Source organism: Tauraco erythrolophus, chromosome 15, assembly GCF_009769465.1.
Source record: "Tauraco erythrolophus isolate bTauEry1 chromosome 15, bTauEry1.pri, whole genome shotgun sequence".
Taxonomy (NCBI): Eukaryota; Metazoa; Chordata; class Aves; order Musophagiformes; family Musophagidae; genus Tauraco; species Tauraco erythrolophus.
Genome location: NC_141479.1, coordinates 18,765,065 through 18,787,455, shown reverse-complemented (window position 1 = coordinate 18,787,455; position 22,391 = coordinate 18,765,065). Strand labels below are relative to the sequence as shown.

The 22,391-nt window shown below is 37.6% G+C and overlaps 1 protein-coding gene across 1 annotated transcript in view; it reads right to left on the bottom strand.

The window, feature by feature from the left end:
- CDH13 (cadherin 13) overlaps positions 1-22,391 on the bottom strand; it is a 483,658-nt gene that overhangs the window by 22,532 nt on the left and 438,735 nt on the right. The window contains exons 13-14 of the mRNA XM_086620685.1: positions 19,225-19,407; positions 17,985-18,238 (exon numbers count right to left, since the gene is read on the bottom strand). Of these exons, the coding sequence (XP_086476811.1) occupies positions 17,985-18,238; positions 19,225-19,407 (437 nt within the window). The remainder of the gene's footprint in view (positions 1-17,984; positions 18,239-19,224; positions 19,408-22,391) is intronic.

Sequence of the window (22,391 nt, the reverse complement as noted above, 5' to 3'; positions counted from 1 at the left end):
TCATCTCAAAAGCTACAGGCCAGCCGCCTTCTTTCAGTCACCCTTTTAGTTTATGAGTAATATACAGATATTTATGGCAAGAAAAGGAGTCTGCCTGATGCTTTGGAGGACAACTTGTCTATGCTACAGCCTTTCCTGGCTGGTATCTGTCTTATGTCAATAAGTCACAGGAAAGTGCTGAAAATGTAAACCAGATTTTTCAGAAATATTTAAGCTATTAGTTTGTTGGGTTTTGTTTGTTTGTTTATTTGGTTGGGGTTTTTTATTTTTACAATTGAAAATGTAGCTTTTTGGATACAACATATTAAAAAAGGCAGACAAAATAATGAAATAGAAACTCTAGATACTGCTTTGTTCTATGCCAATATGCCATTTCACTCAGAAACACTGTAACGTTCTATTTCCAGTTTACAAAAGTTCCAATTTAAAACTATAAATTTTTTAAAAATTGGTTAAATATAATAAAAATTAAATCCCCATCTCCCCAGAATATATTTTCTATAAGCAACAAATCTTGGCAGGAATAGTTCTCCTTTAAAACAAACAAGAAAACTTGTTTACTTCAATCTTTTTTGCTGTTAACTGGGCTGCAATATATTGTTTTAAATGGGTGGGAGGAGATTATAATGCTGAGCTATCCCTATTTGTGGAATTTTCCTTTGGCTTCACTCAGAGCCAAGTGCAGACTCAGCAGGCAGAATTAAGCAGCATACCTCTCACAGAAACGTTTTTGTCTCATTCAAGTAGAAATGAAGTGTTGCCAATACAGGCAAACTGGAGCATGTGGGACAGCATGAAAGGTCAAACGAGAGCACTTCAACCCCTTATCCTTCCTGCAGATGAGAGATCGATAAATACCCAATATTGTCTCCTGCTACTCACTGAATGAGAGGGAGCACAGTGGGAATCAGAGCCCGTGTTACAGAAAGCAATGTTGGTGCTGTTCTGCATCAGGCTTGGGCAGCAAGGAGCTGCTTTGCTCAGACACTAGTGATCGCGCGTCGTTCAGGCTGGGGCTCTGACCTCACCGATTTCAGCACTGGAAGTGATTCCTGAGCCCTGAGAGAACAGTTTGCAGGGCTGTGACCACATTACAGACAGCATTTGCTTCTGTTTCCATCTGCATGGCATTTTTTAAGCGATGCACCCCGCCTCACCATCTGAGCAAAAAGATTCATCGTTTCGGCTTTATTTTGCTTGTCACATCAATGATTTAGCAGGTTGGCTTTCATTGCAATTCTCCATCTACAGTGATATGATCAAAACAGAATGAAAAATTAGATGAAATTCAGTTTCTAGTCCCCTGCCACTGAGAAATATCAGATGAGAAAATGGTTGACTAATTACTTATTTGCGTGGTGAAACAATAGGAGTAAAATCCTTGGTAAACATGAAGAAAGTAACAGGAGAGTCATTGCGACTAGAATAATAATAAAAAACCAACATAAAACCTGCAGCAATTAATCAATTTAAAATACTAAAATTGTAATAATGAGGCAGTTAAACAAAATGTTACGAAAAGGAAAATATTTTTCGTTATTATTGTACACTTTGTCAAACATTTCTCTATACCAAGACCTAATTTTCAGGTTTTTTTTTTCCTTTAGGGTAAAAAAATGCTAAAAGCTGAGGTGTAACAAAAAAATTCCACAAACTCATTTATGTATTTTTTAATCAGAAGTGATTAGGGCTATGGTTAAATGAACCCAGAGGCTATAACAATCCGAATTATTCCTAAAGCTAGGGAATAATACACCATATCTGGGACTAACACACTAATATAATCAGGTTGTTACTGTTGGAATAATTGTCGACACATGCAAATCAGTAAAAGTTTTTTTAATTGTAGCAATTGTGCCTCAAAAGCTAATCAACGTGAGATGAGCTGGAGGTTCTTTTACAAACTACCCAGAGAAGGTTTTGGCAGTAAAACTCTATCAAGTTTCTGCACATGCCAGTTCTTTGCAACTATGCTTCCAGCAAAAGCAGCTTCTCCCCCTGCAAATCCATTTGCTGCTTTCTCTTTCAGGCCGGGGTCTCGGCAACTCTTGAAAAGATGGGAAATTTTTTATAAGAGCCCAGCAGATTCACTGCTAAAATGTCACTATTGAACATGGCCACGAAATAGCACATTTCTACAGATTCAGCATGAGTAATTTTTTTCTAAGTGACGGGCAGAAAAGAGAAGTGGCTCACTACTGTGCAGCATTAGTCTATCCGGATCGATACAACTCCAGTTGGACTGCGGATCCTACGGTCAGGAACTGGCTGGTCCCAGCAAGTGATTACTTCTGCCAGCTGCCATAAAACCTCAGTTTTGCCCTGGCTACTACTAAAGTCACAAAGAAGCCCTCTCCTGGAAGCAGTCCCCCAACAGGGCAGAGCAGGGGAGCCGCAACCTGAGCCTGTGTGATACAAACACATTGACAAGATCCCGGCCCGGCCCCTGTTAATGTATGTTAACTCTGGGACTTGTCTTGTAAGGAGGGAAGGGAATTAAGGTTTCTGCAAATTAATTTCCAAAAGGAAAGTGTGACGAATTAGTGAATACGCTGAATAATCATTTTAGCACAGTTTATGTCCTGTGCCAATCTACGGCCTTTGCAGCACCGATGCCTTTCAAAGCAGAGGTTAGTGCAGCAGGCGTCCCCGTGGGCTACTTTAGCTGTTTCTTTCACACTCACTTGCCTCTTTTGTTCCCCTCTTGTTGCCTTTTTCTCATCAAAACTTCAAAGAATTACAGTCCAGTATAAATCTAGAAGACGTTGGGACTAGGTTTCCCCAGAGATGAGGAATAACTCCTTGTCATCCTGAATATAACTGAAAATGAAGTCTAGAACGATCATAGGCCATCCTCCCTATTGCCAGAGGAGGAAGCCATACCAAGGAGGATATTTTTTGAACTGGTTCCTGCATATTTAGTAGAATGACTTCCTTTGATGCTAAATATCCACAACTTTTCCCATGAATTGCAGATGTTCACTGTGAAGTGAAGAATGTTCACAAATGACACAAATGGAAAGAACGGTGTCTAAATGGGAACATACTCATGTGGGATCTCTATGACCACAGCTTCTGGCTATCCTCAAGGCATTCAGAATTGTTAATAGCATGACTTTCCTCTATCTTATCCCTTACTACATATAGTAATTTTTACCTTTTCAGTGCTAGCGATAATGCTAAGAAAGAGTGCTGAAACTATGAATTTCGTATGAACAAAACCAGAAATTCTCCCTTGATTTATGTGAGGGAACCTACACTGGACTTTTAAAGAGGAAAAAAGTGAGGTATTTTTGTCATTCTTGCTAGTAAAGAAAATAATTACCTCTAGCAGAAGATTAAATTATAATCCTCAAGGTAGAGGATAATGCCTTCGCCAGTGTTGTTCTTTTTTTAAACACTGATACTTTTACTAGAGAAATGTGCCCAGTATTTATGAATTATAGCTTTGGGTTTGGTTTGTTTGGTTTGTTTGTTTGTTTGTTTTTAAATTAATACCTGGAAGAAATTAAGGGGGGAGGGGGGGTGTTAGGGAGGGAAAAAAAGATGAACTACAACAGAAGTCAGGAAATACGTATTAGCCAGAATGACGCAATTCCAAATAAATTCTTATGAATTGTTAACGGAGTTGAAAGTGACTGTAAACATTGCTGAATGGACACTTACATAAAAGTTAATGAGACCTTGAAAATGTAGTAGCTCAGTGAAATCTACTCTACCACAGAAATCTGGATCATAGCCACGAAAAGCAAAAATATTAACAAGATAGAAATTTTGTTAGAAAATAAGTTCCAGACTCAGAAACCTCAACCTTGAAATCACCCATCAACATTAGTTAAAGTTGTAGAAGAGATGCCACGAAGGAAATATCTGCTTAGTCTGTCAAGTCAAGGTCAGAAAAGACAAAGTGAAAGGTTCCAAGCAATGAAGAACAAGAGATTGAGTCTCTATCTTGGATAAATTGGAAAATACTCATCTCTTAAACCAGAATGTGAAGTATCTGCTATGAAGAACATGTAACTACAGTAAAAGATGGGTCCAGTGATTCACAGAAAAGATATCACATCAATCATGTGGCAATTTTCTTATTCCTAAGTAGCCTGGTGAAACAAAAATTTCTTTATAAAAGCCAAATAATTCCAAGTTACTTGAGACTTGGGTCCTAATTCCATGAGATTTTTCTTCAAGAAAAAAAAATCAAATTAGGGCTCCCCAGTTATAGCAAGTATTTCAGCTAAAAAATGAACATAAAAGTATATTTACTGTAATGAAAAAGCATAAATATTTTCACTATTTTTTTCTTAGCTTAGCAACAAAAGAAAAAAGGAGCTCGCATAAGAAAGGACAAAATTTAACACACAATAAATTGACTGTGCAATAAGTAGCAATTCAGAAGGAAAATCTGTGAAGAAGCTGATACTGCCAGAAAAGCAATCAAAGTAGTTTCCTGTGCTGACAGAGCCGGGGCATTCCTGAGTTGGCTGAACTTGCAGAGGACTTATTTCTGAGATTCAGCTATTTCTAAGGCACGAGCTGTAACACAGAGATGATAGGAGAGCAATAACATTCTGCTGACTTAGAAATGTCTCTGAGTTTCTTGGCAGGTTGCAGTTAGGGGCCTGACAGGAAAAACAGCCCCATTCCTGCTCATTCCCTCTCCTTCCTCCATCAAGCGCACAACACTCTCCTCCAGCCCTGTTTAAACTGCCTGTGCGTGACGGCTGGTGTAAAATACGCAGCTGGTGGAGGTTTCCCTCTCCAGAAACTGATTTTGGTGAGATATTGGTTGCTAATCCTTTGATTATAAGAGTGTGTTTTCACTTGACAGGCGTAACCTTGAGTGGCAAGGATTCATGCTGGAATCCAGATTTCACTGAAGTAAAAAGAAAACGCTGATCCTGAGAGTTGAACTGAACCTGATTAAGGTAAAAAAACCTGGCTTGAATCTTGTTTTTTTTGCACGTTAGAGCACTGCTTGAGCCATTATTTGTAGTCTTTGCTGAATGCGGAGCTGATCCCCAGAAGTATCTTCCACGTTACCAGTTCACAATAACAACGGAATTAATAACTGACATCTCTTAGAGAGGGTTTGTTCAACAGGGAGAGCAGTGCGAACCCGCGGCAGCCTGCGGCATCACCCGGCGACATCACCCTGTGGCATCGCCCCGTGGCATCACCCCATGACATCACCCTGAGGCATCACGCCATGACATCACCCTGTGGCATCACCCTGCAGCCTCTCCTGTCACCCTACAGGGCCACATGCTGCTCTTGCTGCCCCAGGCTGCAGGCTCCCATCAACCCCCTGATCCCCAGCGCTCCATTACACAGACCCGAGCACATACTTGCATTTACACATTTCCCATTCCTGTACCTCTGGGATGGGTGCTTGTGGGTAGAGCTTTATCAGCAAGGCGGGATGGTTTCACTAACCCGTCTCATGTACCCAATACAACATCAGTGCCAGCTCTAGACCAACAAAATGCCACTACATCTCTCCTTCTCACCACCAGATCCCTGAAGCAGTGAGCTTGACAGAAGCAGCGTGCTGGAAATTCAGGTACCTGCTGGGTACGTGGCACTGGGAGGAGGAGATGGAGAATAAAAGGCTTATCCTGGCTCAAGCCTCTCATGTGGGCTTCCTAAATGCTGCTTTTATGGAGGAGATTTGAGGAGTTCCAAACTCAGCCAAAATATTTTAGAATGAAACTGAGTCAAATCAGAACAATTTTGGTCACAGATGAGTGCCAACCAATGAGCTAGTGAGGAGTTAGTTATCTCCTTGTTCCCTATTTAATCTACAAAGTACCTGTTATGAAGGTTGAATTCTTTAAAGGTCAGTGCAAGAGCAGGAAATAAGGATGTGGGTTTTTTTAAGAAAAGAGTTAGACTTTTATTATTTTTTTTTTTAAGTAGCCTGCATTTTCCAATTATTTCCTCTAAATTCCTAGCATTTTTTTCATGAAAAATATTTTATATGCACGTTAGCACATGCGAATAAATTTGTCCATGAAGGATTTGTCAAGGAAAGTCTATAAGTTATTCACATAGATATGAAATTATTCTGTGTAGGCATTACTTTTGGAAAATTATAGAGGCACTTATGTAAAAGTTTGTGCTAAATTGATGTCCCACTAAAAAACAAATCTTTACCATTGCTTAGCATCAGGTCCTGTTTTCAGTTGCATATTACAATACATGAACATGATAATGTTAATTTCACATCAGTGTTTATGTAAAAATGTATGCAAGGCTGTCTAATGTTTGATTAATGGTCTTACTTTATCTGGAAGAACTGGAAATTCTCATAGGGTTTTATAAATCAGTGATGAGCCAATAAATTAATAATTTTGTTTCCATACAAATAGAACTCAGCTAATTCCATAAAATATGTCACTGGTATTATTACTGCAGCAATTAAGATATTTTACCTTTTAGTTCTTTTGTTTAGCTTTGTATAAAAATAACTGTATTTGTAGTAGGAAAATAGACTGTCTTGATGCTTTTATATAGTTATGTAGCCCAGAGGAATTAATACCCACTGAGTAAAAACACTTCCCAACCTTTTAGTATTCTATAACAAAGCAGGAAAGGGTAGGTGAGAAAATTGGTAGCACGTGTGATAATGTAGGAATAGAATATTAAAGAAAAATTCACACTGCCTTCCAATCCAATGATATGAAGAAAAAGACACATTTATTCCTGGCTAATAATAACACAAATTAAGTTTTCATTTTTTCCAGCTGATTTGGAATACACTATGCACTTCATGGGTGCAATTCTTGCAGAAGAAACTTAATTAATTCTGTTTCATTCTTTTTGTAACAATAGGCAATCTCCTGTCTGAGGTTTATTTGACTGAATACACTGAACTATACAAAAAACAGGCAACCACTTTCTGTCCTAACTGTTGGAACAATGTGTGATGTCATGTCATATATTTTCCTTCATTTTAGGCCAGTTTCTTTCGTTTGCCTAACTCACTATCTCTAATGACCACGACAAATGAAAAAGGAAGTGTGATTTACCTTTTCAAATCTCTATGAATTAGATTCTCTGGCATTCAAGCTGTCAAACACACTTCAAAATCCATGGATTCCCTCCTGCCTGTCCAGCCCTTATCACTTTTCGAAACTGAGTATAACCATGTCTCGGTTGTTTTATTTATAATGTCATCAAGTCTAGACTGTTGCATTTGTTACAGGTTGCTGTACTGAATTCCCCTCCCACCTCTCTTCCTACCTGTGCCTTCAAGGGATGTTAGAAAAATGAAATACTACTTTTCACTTGTTGAACAAAACCATTAAAAGTCAGATTCTGCACTCGGGGATACTGATCGTAACATCCCTTGTCTAACTGATGTTACTGCAAAACAAATTTGGTGCTGTACATGTAAATATCGGTAGTGAATACTGACAGAAATTAAATTCTGCTAGGTATTCTGGAAAGCATGTCACAAGGTATAACGGGATTAAGAAAATGGCCCTTTTATATATATTTCAATATATATTATATGACCTATGAAAAAACCCTGCGTTTTTTAAAAAATAGAAAATTAAAGGATATTCTTTACAGGAAAAACTATCCTTTATTTGCCAAAAGGTGAGTTCATGCTGAACGCTCCTCAGTAATATTCCTTTGGAAGTTAGAAAGCATTTTTTTCTGTTGGAGTAAGTATCCTGTGCGCATTTGAATGCTCGCTCTGATATACTGCCTGTAACAAATCTGCTCTATACAGCACGATTTTTATATCACGTTCATCATCATAATAGCCAAGCCCCTTTCAGATGTACATTAAGCAACATGATAAATGGTTGTCATTTAAGAAACCTGCTGGCCAGTGATGGAAACCCTGAAGAAGATGGAGGAAAAAACTCCACAGAAGTATTCCTTTATGACACAAAGAGAGCTTTCATTAGATGTGATGGGATTAAGCACTAAGATGACAGGAAATAGAAGTACAGTTGTTTGTTTAACCTTAACCTGCCAGGTTGACAGTTGCTGATAAACTTTAGATCTAGACCTTGTTTGACTGCAGTGTGGTACCAATGAGGCAAATGTTTTACCAACAGTCTTCTACTTTTTGGTCATATATAGCTGTATTTTCTGCTTGGCACCTGTTGCACTCAGCACACACAGTATATAGTGCTCTGTAAATGGAACGTATTGAATCATCTTCTAAGCTTCTTGTCATAATAGCTATTATGTCTTAGTTACTCTATGCTATTTAACCCTAGATTGGATACCCAAGAGTTAAACTTCTCATGCACTTTTCCCTTGCCATTAGGGATCCGAATGTTTTGCCAGTCATCCTCACTGCATGTCCATAGCATCGCTGTGGGATGAATTTTAATGTTTCAATTTCACAGACAAAAAATGGAAGCCTCAAGACCTGTAAAACTAAAACTGTCTGCTATTTTTTTTTTTTTCTGAAATGGCAGAAGCCGAAATGAAAAAACCCACCGAACTGCACAAAGAACTCGTATAAAAGGGTTACAGTTACACAATGATTAAAGCTATCATGGGCTTTTTCTTTTTTTTCCTTGTACTTAAAAACCTAAACACCACAACAGTTTCCACAGTCAAACTGGCAACACAATTGACACGGAGATATGGAAAAGTGAGATAGTGGTGGTGTTTTTCTCTATTAAAATGTGTTTTAAACACTAGTTAAATTAGAAGCTTCCAGGACCAGAAGCAACTTTTGAGTGCTCTATTCTGAAGCTGCAAACTTTGTGCTGTACTAATACAAAAATTTCTTGGTTTAGCCCTGCAGCACTATCAGATAAACTCTGGAACTACATTTGTTTTTTGTTTATAAAATGCTACCAATGACCCAGGGCTCAATCTCCAGAGAGGCTGGGCCTTAGGCAGGTAGAATTCTATTGGAAATTTCCCATTTGAAAAGAAAAAGAGGAAACGCTATTTTGACAGGCCCATTAAGATAGGTAAATGTGTAAAAATCTCCAGGGTTTGGAATATTCAATGAAATCTGGGTGAGACAGGTTAGGATCTCCAAGGCAATGCTATGCTAAGTACTACCCAATGGAGTTGCCCCAAGGGATCACATGGATAATAATTATCCAGCTATACGTAGAGTAGGCATGCTTGTCTCTGTAGGCATAGTTACCTGAAGCATAATGGTCATAAAATTAGGAAGGAGTCAGTCTTTAGCAATTCACATTTGAACCAAAAATGAATCTGCAGGCTTACTGCTGCTTAACAAAATGCATAATTTCACTCTTACGCAGAAACTATTTTACAGAAATTGGCATCCTTATTACTAAGTTAATAGAAAAATTCCAATTGAACTCTACAAGACTTTTTTCCTATTACAGTAGCATTGCAGAGCTCCATTTAGTAAAAATGAGCGCTTAAACCTTTTTACAATTTTCTTACTGAACTTAAATTCCACTCCAAGAATAACTGTCTGTGAGCCTGAAAGACGATGGGTTTTTTTTATGCCTTGAAATGTACAGACTAGGGATTGTCTTGTGGCTGAGAGGTGGCTGTAAACATAAAACATAAGTTCTGCGTATTCAGGAAAGCTTTTGTTCTGAGATGAAATCCTACACCCGGATTCAGTGGGAATTTTGCCACTGAACTGAGTGTGTCCATGGTTTATTCTGTCCCTATTCTGGAGATGGCAAATTAATGAAATGTAGCCATAACATTGGCACCTCATATCTTCACAGCAAGGCAAAAAGCTCTGAAAGAGTTACAGCTTTTCCCTGTGCCATGTCAGGAGGTAAATGCCAGACAACATCTGCTCTAGTGTCATCTGAGATCTACACCTGCTTTAAAAACAGAAGTGCTAAACTCCACAAAAAGAGCAAGAATGGCTTAATTATATATACTTCCACTTGATGACAGGATTCCGGCCTAGATGCATTACCAGTCTTCCTGGAAAACTTATTTGAGCGCTTGGTTTTTTATCTTTTACCCTTGTATAAAACAACGCTGGTCACTGGGGCTACAATCTTACATATCACCAGTTCAAATAAATTTCTGTCAAAATACCACTGAAAGTTGTAATTACACTACAGACATGTATTTGCAATCTAACGTGGCTGAGTGGGACTCAAGAATTCAATGGATTTAAAATATTAGTAGAAATTCACAGCATCCCCATCTCTGTCAACTTGCCTCCTCACACGGCATCCCAAAACTTCATAGCCAACTTACTATAATCAAGATACTCTTTACTTCTTCCAGAGGCAAATCCTGCCTTTTCTGAAACTGGAGGAAAAGAGTAATGACAAAGTGACTTATTGTCACGATCTGACTTCCACTGCAAGCATAACTTGTGACTGATATATCCTATTGTTATATTTCTCAAGAAGATCTGCAATATTGTTTAGTCAGTGACATGAAAAATGTGCCCTATAATTTCACAGTTCACAGCCATTCATTCCGAGTGCTGACACGGTTGAAATCATAATGTGGCATAATATTGTTATGCAGGATAAAGACAGAGGGTCTAATTATACTCCCCTTAAATGTTACATTCATCCTAATTAATCAAGAATTTGAGATTCTTAAGGTAATATCGAAGGAAGTTAAAATTGGTTTCTATGGCTTATTTGATTACATGGAAACACAAATTCTCAATTCTATCATCTATAGCTTTAATATCAACATATTAAGTATGATTTATGCCAACAGAGTAGAGCAGATGGAGAATTTTAGGAATACGATCTTCTGACAAGTCTGGCTTCAGGTAGCTGGGTTCCCTGCAAAACTATGGATCACTGGATTGAGAATACCTGGGACCCCTGCTTTTGGTAGTCTTTAATAATTAATTCAGACACTTCTGCTATTTCAGGGACTAATGAGAGAGAGATTAATCTTTTTTTTTTTTTTCTCAGAAAAGGAACACTGTTCTTCAGGAGAACTGCCTCATTCAGTCTGGGGAAAAATTTGCTCTCTGCACTGCCTCCTTTTCTACCAGGAGAGGCTAAGGAAAAAATAGGTGCTATAGCAACCTGTTTATGTATATTAATCTTTCCACCAAACCTTGGCAACTGTTAGGAAGAACCAAGCAGTAAGATGAGATGTTAGCATCCATAAGGCAAGGCAAGCATGGAGTTTCCCCACGTCCCTGCGAGGCAGAAGCCAGCATACCAAAGCTTAGCACCAACCGATCATCTGGGATTGACCTTAAGCAGTAAAAATTTTGATATACAAAAGGGCACACAGAGATAAGAGACCTAACGTCTGCCCCAACGCAGAGACACAGCATATCAGTAAGAAGAGAGCAAAAAGAAAATACAGGGGAGGCTTAGAGGCATTCACCACTAGGAGAAACACCAGGAGCAACAGAGATATTGAGGACTCCAGATAACTCTGCAAGGTGCAAAAAGGGAGGTGCTGACAGGTTGGCTGTAAATCAAGCGAGCCAGGGAATGCCTATGAGTGACAAAAGGGCTGAATAACAGTCTTCAGGATGCAGATTATCAACATCTGTTCACTACTGTGAGGAAAAGAAAGCCCTGTAATAGCATAGCTCCAATATCAAAGCTGACAGAGTTGGAAGCAGCTTTCCTGAATGGTCGGTGTTAGGTGCTGTCCACAGCTTCTATAAGACCTGGCTTCCAGATCTGGCAGATGTTTTAATTCTCTCAGCACTGGGATTTTACTCCAGTCATTATTCTCTTCTGTCTCATCTCAGTAGTTCCAAGCAGAGAACTGTGGTTTGTTTTTTTTTTTTTTACCACCTGCTTCCTCCACATTAATTCAGACTCAGTGATACATTTGCACAGTGCTGGCCAGTTACGAATCATCTTCTGAACAGGAAAAATGGGGCCTGATTTTACTCTTAAGCAATTTTCACCTTTCCAGAGATACATCAGCATGGTCATGGGTATGAGAGGAGAATAAAGGAGGTACAGTACCACTGCAGAAACAACTTTGCTCCTTTCCCATCTTACTGTAGGCTTAAAGAGTTTGCTGTATGGGGAAGGAGAGGTTTGTTTACTTTGTTCAGTAAACAAAAAGTTGAAGGAAGTTTAGTCAAACGACACGAAAAAAAAAGACAATGTATTTTTTCATTAATTTTTTCCCCTTCAGATATTAATATTATGATAGTAACATATATATATCACAGTGATTACCTACACAGATAGTATTAACACTTTTAAGAAACAGTTTCAGTAAAAAGACTGTGTAAATTACTGTTGAGCTAACGGTTGACTAGTGAGTACCTGCAATTACAGGTGGTAGTTGTGCAGCATGAGGGAATTGACCAAGTTCATTCTTTCAGAAGTGATTAAATCTCTTCTGGCATTGCTTGCCAGACATCACAATACATACAGCTCTCTAGAGTTAGTGTTTCTGTGATTCAAAATTTCGCAGGGAAGATAGAAGAGGAAAAACTTTTTGCTTCGAGCAGATTCCCTCTCTACTTGGCTTTCTTTCTAACTAAAAAAAGAGAAAGGAAAAGAAAAACAATTTGCACTGTCCAATATACAGCAACTTCAGATCTAGAGATGCACCACAAATTCCCAATGGCTGGGTTCAGGCAGGCCATAAATAAAACTGCAGAGCCAACTTGAGATGCTCTTGGGTGTAACTTACAGTGAAAAACTCTGGTGCTGCATGCTGAAAGCATGGTTCAGCCATTCATTTATAACAATAGAACTATTCTTCTGTCTGCACAAGCAAAACAAATCTCCTGTTGTTAGGAATCAAAGACAAGTCCTTCAGACTCTAGGAGACATATTTAACAATGACTGTGTTACTTCATAATCATTCACTCTTTAAAAAGACTTTCTATCCCTCTCTCATTATCTATTACCCTGTGATTGTAGTGTATCCCAAAAAGAAAGTTTATTGACCTCCCCACCTGCCACAGTTTAAAAGGGCTTGACGTTCAGCAAAGTATGCAAAATTGATCCCTTGAGTGTTTGTGAGGAATGCGATTTGAGTCCTCATCCTTGTTCAGAGGGGGTTCAGGATCTCTGAAAAATTCTGGTGAGAGACATGAAAAAGGCTTTTTGAATTGTCTTTGCCATTCATGGCTTGTATATTCACTGCATGTAAGAGTGGTGATTGGCAGCACAGAGAAGTGACAGAAGTAAACTTTCTTTTTCCCCGTGAATTCTCCTTAATCTTCTCAATTATTTGAGATTTTGAATTAACTCACTGAACTATAAATCCTACTTCAGTGTAGTTTCAACACTATTTTACAGAATTTTAGGCAATAATTTTTTTGGACAAAGAATATGCAGACCCTGATCACCACCAATAAGAGTTTTGAACATTTCCACTGGCTTCCACCAACTCCATAGGCACCGACCCCAAAGATGATGTAAACTAAAGCAAAATGTGGCCCAGTAGTAAAAGTTCCTGTTCCCAAAGTCAATGGCCAGTCTGTTGTCCAGCGGCTCTTGGTGAAATGACAAATAAACAAACATGGTTACTTTTAATTCAGTGTCTGTTAGGTTCAGCCTTATCTCCCCATGGTCTAATGTTGAGGGATGAAGCCTCATTAATATATACACTTAGTTTGCAGTATAGAAAAATGCACTTTTTTTAAAGAGAAACACACTTTATTCCCCTTTCAGATAGACCAGTAGCTGTTATTTGGAAATGATGACAATAATAAATATGACTTTGCCCCCATTTGCAGACTAGCAGAGCTGTCAAACACACAGCCAGCATAATGGCAGTGCTGTAGCAGCTTCATAGGCAGCTGGGGAGCTGCATCCATCACGGGCTATTCTAGTCTGAAATGATTCATCTCAATCAAATGATGGTTTACTGGTTTCATATTTGTGTAATTCCACTAAATTAATCATATGGTGATATAAAAGGAGACCAGAATCAAATAAAAGGATGTCAACTTCCAAGCAAAAAATTGGCTTTCAAATTACAAGAGTTGAGATTTCACCACTAAGATAATGTACCCATGCTTCCAGAAGCGACTTACACTATGTGGGTTCAGCTGGATTCAGGTGCATTCCACATACACACACACAAATATTTATCTTATTTACATGTACTGCTTCAGATATTTTTGGTAATCTTTCATATTCCCATGAAACTCACTGCAGTTTGGGTTCTAAGTACACCAGCTTCAAATACTGCATTTTAATTCTCCTTAATGAATTAGTTATGCTTTAGAGCTATAATAAACTTTTCTTGTGAAGATATTTCTGAAGCATTGAGTCACATTGCTTACTGAGAATAAATACTGCAATAATATATTTACATAAATAATTTAAAATCCGAGAGCACAGTAGGTAATAAAAATATATTGCCATGATAAACCATGAAACCAGAGAACAACGTTGCTTTAATTAAAAATTACAAATACACTGCAGTAAACAACTTATTTACACATAGTTAAAAGTCTAACTATTGAATATCCTGGACTTGTTGAATCCAAAAAAAGGAAAAAATACTGAAACCAATCTCTTCACACAGACAAAATATCGAGGACAGTAATGGTGTTTAATTAAGATCTACTGTTAATAATGGATTTGAGAGAGTGAGGCTCTTCTTTTAATTTCCCAAGGTAGAAAATGTTATTAAATTTGGCCTTTAACTTCTCATTGACATATACACTTGAAACTTCTGATTAAAATTTCAGAGGTTGAGAAGAAGTACCCAAAATTAAACTCTTAAATCTGGCACAAAAATAACAATGATCCCTGATTAAGAAATCAAATTTCAGAAACTTCATTACTGTTCTATTAATAAATTGTTGTGTTATAATTAAAATGGGTCCTGCTGGATTGCTTTCATTTTTTAATTCTAAAAAATTTGAAAACTGAAGAGGGAATTAAACATTTTTTAAAAAGTAGGCTAATGAATCTAAGAAATGCGATCCAACTTGAACAGGTTCCTTTTCTTTCTGGGAGTGATCACAGAAGAGCAAACATTAGTTTCCACCTAAAGGTATGAGTTCAGGAAAAAACACTGGTTCTGTCTGCTCCTTCCTTTCTACAACACCCATAGCCCAAAGATCACTATCCACATTGCAGACTTTTCACAGGAAATCATAGATCTGGATACAGGTGTGAAAGTCTAGTTTTAAACAGGTATAATTAGAGTCAGATTAAATTAGATGCCTACACTATTTAGCTGGTCAATATAAGAATGCAGTTCTTGTTTCCAGGATGGTGTTTCTACCTCTACCTTGAGTTTCTTTGATACATTAACATCAGCAGATCAGAGGAGAGCTGGCACTATGACAGCTCACTGCTAAACGTGTGTAGACAAATAGCTAGAGCTCAAGGTACATGCTTTTGAGTCTTACAAATACTTGGAGTCATGTTTTTTTTGGTGTAATACATTTTTGCCAGCTTGTTTGAACTTTTAAATGAAATTCTTTTTCAGTCTGCAAAAACACTTCAAGCTGAAGAACAAGAAAGAAAATTGCTTCAAAAATACAGCTGTCTTTAGGAATTTTTACAAAGTAACCCACATTTTTCAGAGAGATAAGTAATTTGAATCTGATTCAGATATGGAATGTTCAAAGAATCAATTCAATCTAGATATGGACAATGGCATGAAAGGTTTCTATGCACTATTCATGGTTCTTGAAATGCATTTATGATGTTATAACTAGTAGAGTAACTAAACTCCCTGATTACAAATAATCATCAGCCCCTCCTATAAGTTTTACATAGAAAACTAAAAATATTCCCTGCAGTTAGACGTATCTCAGTTGTTACAGGTTGAAAATAAAAAAAAGTAACATTACTGATTCTTTGTTGTTCTTATGTTGGTATCTGTCTGCATGTTTTGAACAGATACATACTTTTTGGGGGGTGATGGACATTGTTCACACAGCACAAACAATACGAATCTGGTATTGGTTGCTTCTTGCAGACACAAAACATTGCTTACTCATAGTCATCGATATTTAGTGTAATATCTCGTTTAAAAGTCTGTATTGTGTCTGCTTGACCTTTATTTTACCAGTATAATCATAGTAAGGACTCTGATGATATTATTTATAGCAGCACAGCCTGAGAACCATATAGTTTGGTATACGTTCTCCACAAAAGCCCTGGACCCAGGCTCAAACTCTAAACACACCTGCCTGTAGGAACTTAGGAGAAAATATTTCTGCCAGACTCAAATGAGTGAGTAGCTTTGGCCTTTATACATGCAATTTTATACTGTCCTTAATTGCAGATGCTGCTCTCATATACTACAGCATTCCTTTTTCACTGCTAGTAGCTACGTGTTTCAATAATACCTGTCAGTGTTAAAAGTATCATTTGAAAATATTATTTTATGCTTTCCTGTTATTTTAGCAGAAGAAGGGCATACAGGTAGTCAAATTAGCCTTTCCTGAATCATTGCACTATTTCCTGTATTTCCATTACATTTGCATTATTTTGTTCTAACTTACACAGCCACTCCCTTTTAGTAGGTCAAGGGGAAGAATTCAGATAATAGTTGCTAGATTGTTAGTTTTGATAACTAAATCCTTGTATTTTCTTGGCTTTTCTCTTTCAGCATCACAAAATCAACTGTTACATTAATTAGTATGACTTTTCTTATCTCCCATGAAAATATGCAAAGTTATTGAGAACTTCAATAATTAAGTTTCTTAAACTCAGCCCCAGTCACAAAGGGAATAAATATCTTTTCCCTACACAAGCTGGGTCCCGAGTAATGCTGCTGAGGGTCATATTGCTGTACCTGACAAGCAATAGAAATTCCATTGGTTTTCCATCCATAACACAAATCTGTGTGACCACAGTGAATGAAATAAGGGCTGTTTGGAGCAAAAGCTAAAACTAAGAATAAAAATGCATTCTGTAAATAAATACCTTTAGAAAACAAGGGGAATGACATATGCTAAGAATCATCCTTAGAATTATCTGCCTTGCCTTTTTCCCCCTTCACTGGAGATGAGCACACTCACCTGCACTCACACATTCACCTTCTCATCACTTGAATCCAAAGCTGCCAGCATGGTCCTTTGGAATGGCATGCTTACTGACAGTTGTTACTGAGAGAGAACATCTTCAAGATCAGTAGCTTGCTTTTTTGTAAAGCAGTATATATGTCAAACCTTCTGTAAGTGCACAATCACTGCTAAATAATTCAGTGATAGTAGAGAAATCTACCCCTATGATATAGATTGACAATGCCCATTGTTCAGGTAAAGCTCTGAAGTCATTTTCACAAAGATGTTTACAACCTTTTATTTACATTGATATCGAGGGGAAATGAGACTTCCAAGTAAGAACGAAAAATTAAACACAGATGTAGATTTTAGTTGTAGTGCCCAACCTGCAGTTCTCAAATGCTGAGAAAAGCTGTCTGGAAAGTCAACTTAGTACTAGAGAAGAATGTGGTTGGTCTTTCATTTTTCAACAAATCTAAAGACCAGACCAGGTGGATCAAAATAGAAGACCATCGCACCACTTAACACCTAGGTTTGCTCCTTGCAACACAGCACATGTGTGGGACTACATTAGCATAGCACAGAAACAATAATTTTCTTTCACCTATCAGGACAAGCCCAAATCTTAGCTTACTGTAACTTCAGTGTTTCACTGGGAAATCTTTTCTCAGCCCTTGAATATGGACAGTTATTACTTCACTGAGGGACATTGTAAATTATCATAAACTGACTTAATCCATATGTAAAAGAGATAAATTATTTCTAGACACATTTGCAATTTTTACACAGTTTCTCTGGTTCTTATGAAGGAAGAGTAATGAACAAGCTGCTTAAAAGTCATTCTGAAACACTAAGCAAAGCTCCGTCTATTGCTCGTGACATTCAATTGCTCTTCTGCAGTAATCTCATAGCTGGAAAACTATTGCCCCCATCTAATGCAGTTCTTTGTTTTCACCGTACTGAATCCCTTCATTGCAGAGAAAAAAAAAAATCCACTTTTTATTACGTAGAGCCCAAACAACTTTAATTTAATTCTGTACTGTCACAGAAATTCTCAGGCACAAAAGATATACTCCCTTTCTGATGAACGAAAAGTAGAGGGTACTGCACTCACCTGATAGTCTGATGTTGCAAAGTATCTGGATCAGTAGCATTTACTGTTAACACGACACTGCCAATAGGGATGTTTTCTGGTTTTGTCACTGCCATCGGGTTTGGGTGGAAAACTGGGCCTTCATTCACATCCTCGACAGTGATCTGAACTGTTGCCGTGGAACTGGGGCCATAGGCTATGTCTGGAATCAGTGGGTCTTCATTTTCTACTTTGATCAGCAACGTGTGAAATGCCGAAATCTCATAGTCTAAAGGCTGCAAAACATACCATAAAATCAGAATGCACGGAGCAAAGACAGCACTTGACAGCTTTTCCTTGCACCCCATTGCAAACTTGCAGAAGACAGAATTAGCCAGAAAGGGACGACAGCATTCATCACATCTGATCCTTGGTCAGAGTTCAACATCAGACACAATGGTTGTTGAAGTGCATTGCAGATAATGAATGTGATGGACTTGATGTAAGATGGAGATGTCCCTCTATCCAAGAGTACATACTTTTTTGTCACATCTGATCCATATAATTTGATTCTCCTATATACATGCTTATTTTTGATGTAATATGCATTTAGCAAACAAGTCACAGTCATAGTTGGTAGCTACTTATGATAAGTAACATAAGGCTATTTTCTCAACTCCTACCTTGAAATCAAAAGCACCACCATGGAAAAACATTCTGTTTGTCTTAAGAATTGAAAATGCCTCTTCTGAAGTCAAACAGAGAAAATTCTGGAACAGGCAGCAACCAGGGCTTATGTTTCTGATATATGAGATATAGGATTATCTTCATATAAAGAGAGATAATTTTTTTTTCATGAGACTTTAGAAATGTGGGACCAAAGGTGGCTCTCCAGTTCAGTTTGAAGCCACATCCCTTACTTTCCTGACATTTGCATCTTTGTTCTTCGACTGAGAACAAAACAGTGCCCTTGAATTCTAATCGTACCCTCAGTCACAAACCAAACTTTGTTGTAAAGTCTGACTATTAATTGTGATGCTTACCACAAAACTAGCTGCTGTTTAAGCACAAGGGCAATGTAGTTAACAAGAGGAAGGTCCTTAGGGCTAAAGAAGTAAGGTTACTGTGACAGAAGAGGTGGTTATACCTATTGCTTAGACAAGGGCTGGTAGGCCACTATATATTTTTGAGAAACTTATCCTTGCTGTGTCTTCTCTTATGCAGTAAATCCAGTGGGTGGATCTTACAGCAATAATAGGGTACAACAGCAAGTTGTTCTTACTTTGACAACAGAGAGCATTCCCTCGTTAGTCTGGGGATTGGTATGGATTTCAAAACTCTGCCCTGGATTTCCATTAATAATGGTGTAAACAGCTCTCCATGCTCCAGTTGCTGGGTCATCTCGGTCACCAACGGTTAAGTTTACTATTACACCTGTGACTCCTTCCTTTACTGTGGCTTGAAACTGGAAAAAAAACACAGAGGAAATTGTTACTACTTTCAATTAACGACCACATACACACACATGAAATACCCAATTCAGCATTAATTATTTACCACAACAGGAGCAAGATGTAATCCTTGACTGAAACTGAATGTTATAGGCTCTAAATAATGCATTCTTACTCATGAAATATAAGGTAGCACACAACAGCTGCTCTCTGTTTAATAGATGGCAGACAAGCAGCAATGTTATAGGAATCAAACTTGGGAAGATTCTGATCACAAGACAACAGTTCATCTCATATTACTGGAAAAGTGAATCCTGAAAATATATGTGTGTTGCACAGATGTGCATGCTGTCAGAAAGGAAACCATACTCATAGCTAAGTAGAAGAGGAAGGTGACTAACAGCCCATTCTTGCCCTCAAATGTTCTATTATTTACAAATAATCCAGTTTTACATTTCAGACTATTATTTTCATAAATTACCCAACCCATATTAATTTTTCACTACACTGTCATCAATACATAAAACATTTTTCACAAGAAGTGTTCCCATATCCTTTTTTGGAGGGGTTGCTGTAAGAGACTCAAAAATAATTTGACCTTATGCTACCACTTTGTCTGCACAACCAAAAGTCAGTGTTACTTTCTTTTTTTCAGTGGAGGAATTTTTTAATGACCTTGTGAATTTTGTTGCACCGCTGTACTATTCAGTTGGCCAAGCCCTAGGAGAAAATTCTAATTTACTCTCCAGACAAACAGTGTATAACATCATTTTTATCTACGGAGGAAAAATATTAAGCAAACCATTGGAAAAGCATGTAAGGGTCAGACTTAATAATACTGCTCACCTTTCAAGTACTTGAGGCTGACGTGCTAAAAGCATTGTATATAAGAGTGATAAGATAATACCTGCTTTATAGGTGGATAAACCAGAGTGATAACATACCTAATCCAGAGAAGTGCTGAACATCAGCAGTACCATTATAGATCATTAGTAAATCTTAGCGTTTCCAGGGATTAAGTCTTCAAAAGTCCAAAATTACAAACTTTAATGACACAAATACGCTTTGCCGTACGTGCACTGCTTAAAAGCTACATCATCGGTGACAATATATCACTCAAAGACAAAAATCACCCGAGTGGCTTCAAAAACTGAACAGACTAAATGTCTTTTGCTTTGTCTTATAGACCACATGAAGCCATAACACTGGAGAAGATTCTGTGAGAATATTGAATCCAGAAAATGGTATTTTATTAATATATAGATTTCACAATCTGGACAAATAGTAGATAAAATGGATTTCCTCACAGTAAAAGGCAGAGGAGGCAATTATATCTTTTCCTGTGTTCAGTTATTTCGTTTTTCATTTCTTCCTATAGATTTGACTTATGTTTCAAAACTCTTTTTCAATTTACTTGTATAATTTGAATGTATGCATTCAGTTCAACCTTTCCAGCCTCCAACTTGATTTTATAAAAGGGTGACATTAATGATTGGCTATTTCTATATTCTTTTGATTTCAATAGTTCATATGTAACAGGTTGTGATTGATCTTTGTTTCAGACAGATCATTAAGCTAATTTGCAGTTTAATTAACTCTAAACGATAGTAAAACAATATTTTCACTTGCTTTGAAACAAATCAAAAGAAAAGCTCTATTAAGAATCTTGGAAATAACAGAGGAACGATTACCAAGATTGCATTCCTTTCTGCTCAGCAAAATGCCATCACTGGAAAGCACACTTGGACACCTCTTACTCTAATTGAAAATAAGCAATTAGCCTGATTGATATTTTTGTATGATTTCATATTGACTCAGCTTAAGCACGTATAAAACGAGACATCAGAAACATAAGGGGCCAGAACTTTTCTCAACAAGTCTTCCATACCAAAGAATTCCTATTTAGCTTTGTAAAAAGGTGACTAGACTTCAAGGAACCTAATGCTAAAGAATCTAACGCTTAGATTTGACTGGGTATCTGCTCCTAATTCATATTGATCCTTCTGAAAAACCTTTTTCTTAATCCGCTAGTCTGATTCAATTAAGTGTTCAATACTCCCTGGATCACCTTGGGAACAGTAAGACCTGTTAGGGTGAAACATTTAAAGATCTGGCTGTTTTAATCAGATTCACAATTGTGAAGCCAGTGAGATAAATTTATTATGGTTACTCCACCAGTGCCAGACTATGATGGAAAAGGTTGCCATGACGTGCCAGCTAGTTCAAAAAATATTGAATGTCAGTTTAAGGATATCTAATTCAAGGATATCTCATCTGGGGCTTTCTTCTGCATTCCTGTTTTCTCCTTATTTAGGAAGGGCGCTCAGTAGCTTCGATTGCAGTGAGCTAGTGGTGCAGAAAGGGCACACAGACTTGCTGGGGGCATAAAGCTGCAGAGCTCCTGACACCTGCAGATCAAGGAAATGACAAGGTCTAGAGGCAAAAGCTGTGCCAAGCCCAGTAATTCCTAGTGTAGCAGTACACTCACCCCTAGCTTTCTTTGCATTTTAGAAATGACCACATAAACACGCAGAGTATTTGCAGCTGTCTGGAACATTAGACTCAAATCTGTTCAAGATGGATGAAAAAGCAGAATGATCAAATCACAGAAGTTGGCACATGGGTCTACTCTATATTTATAATGTGAAAAGTGTAATAAATCACGGATTTATCATTGCGAAAGACAAATATCTACTATGAAATAGTGAGGCCAAGAAAAATATAGTGTATATTATCTAGAAGGTGAACTCTCTTGCCTGTTCAGCCACCTTTATATAAATAATAGACTTCCTAGCATTTAGAAAAATCTATTATAGTTATACTGGGTCCCTTTCAAAAGAAAAGTAAAGAAGGGAATTCAAAACCTATCAAAGGACAAAAATAGGAATTAGATTTCAAAACAGAGAAAAAGTAATGACAAGTTCATCATATTTCAAAATAAAAGGTTTACATTCTCAAAGCACGGTGCTTAACTGGGAGAGTCTGATCCAGTGCTCTA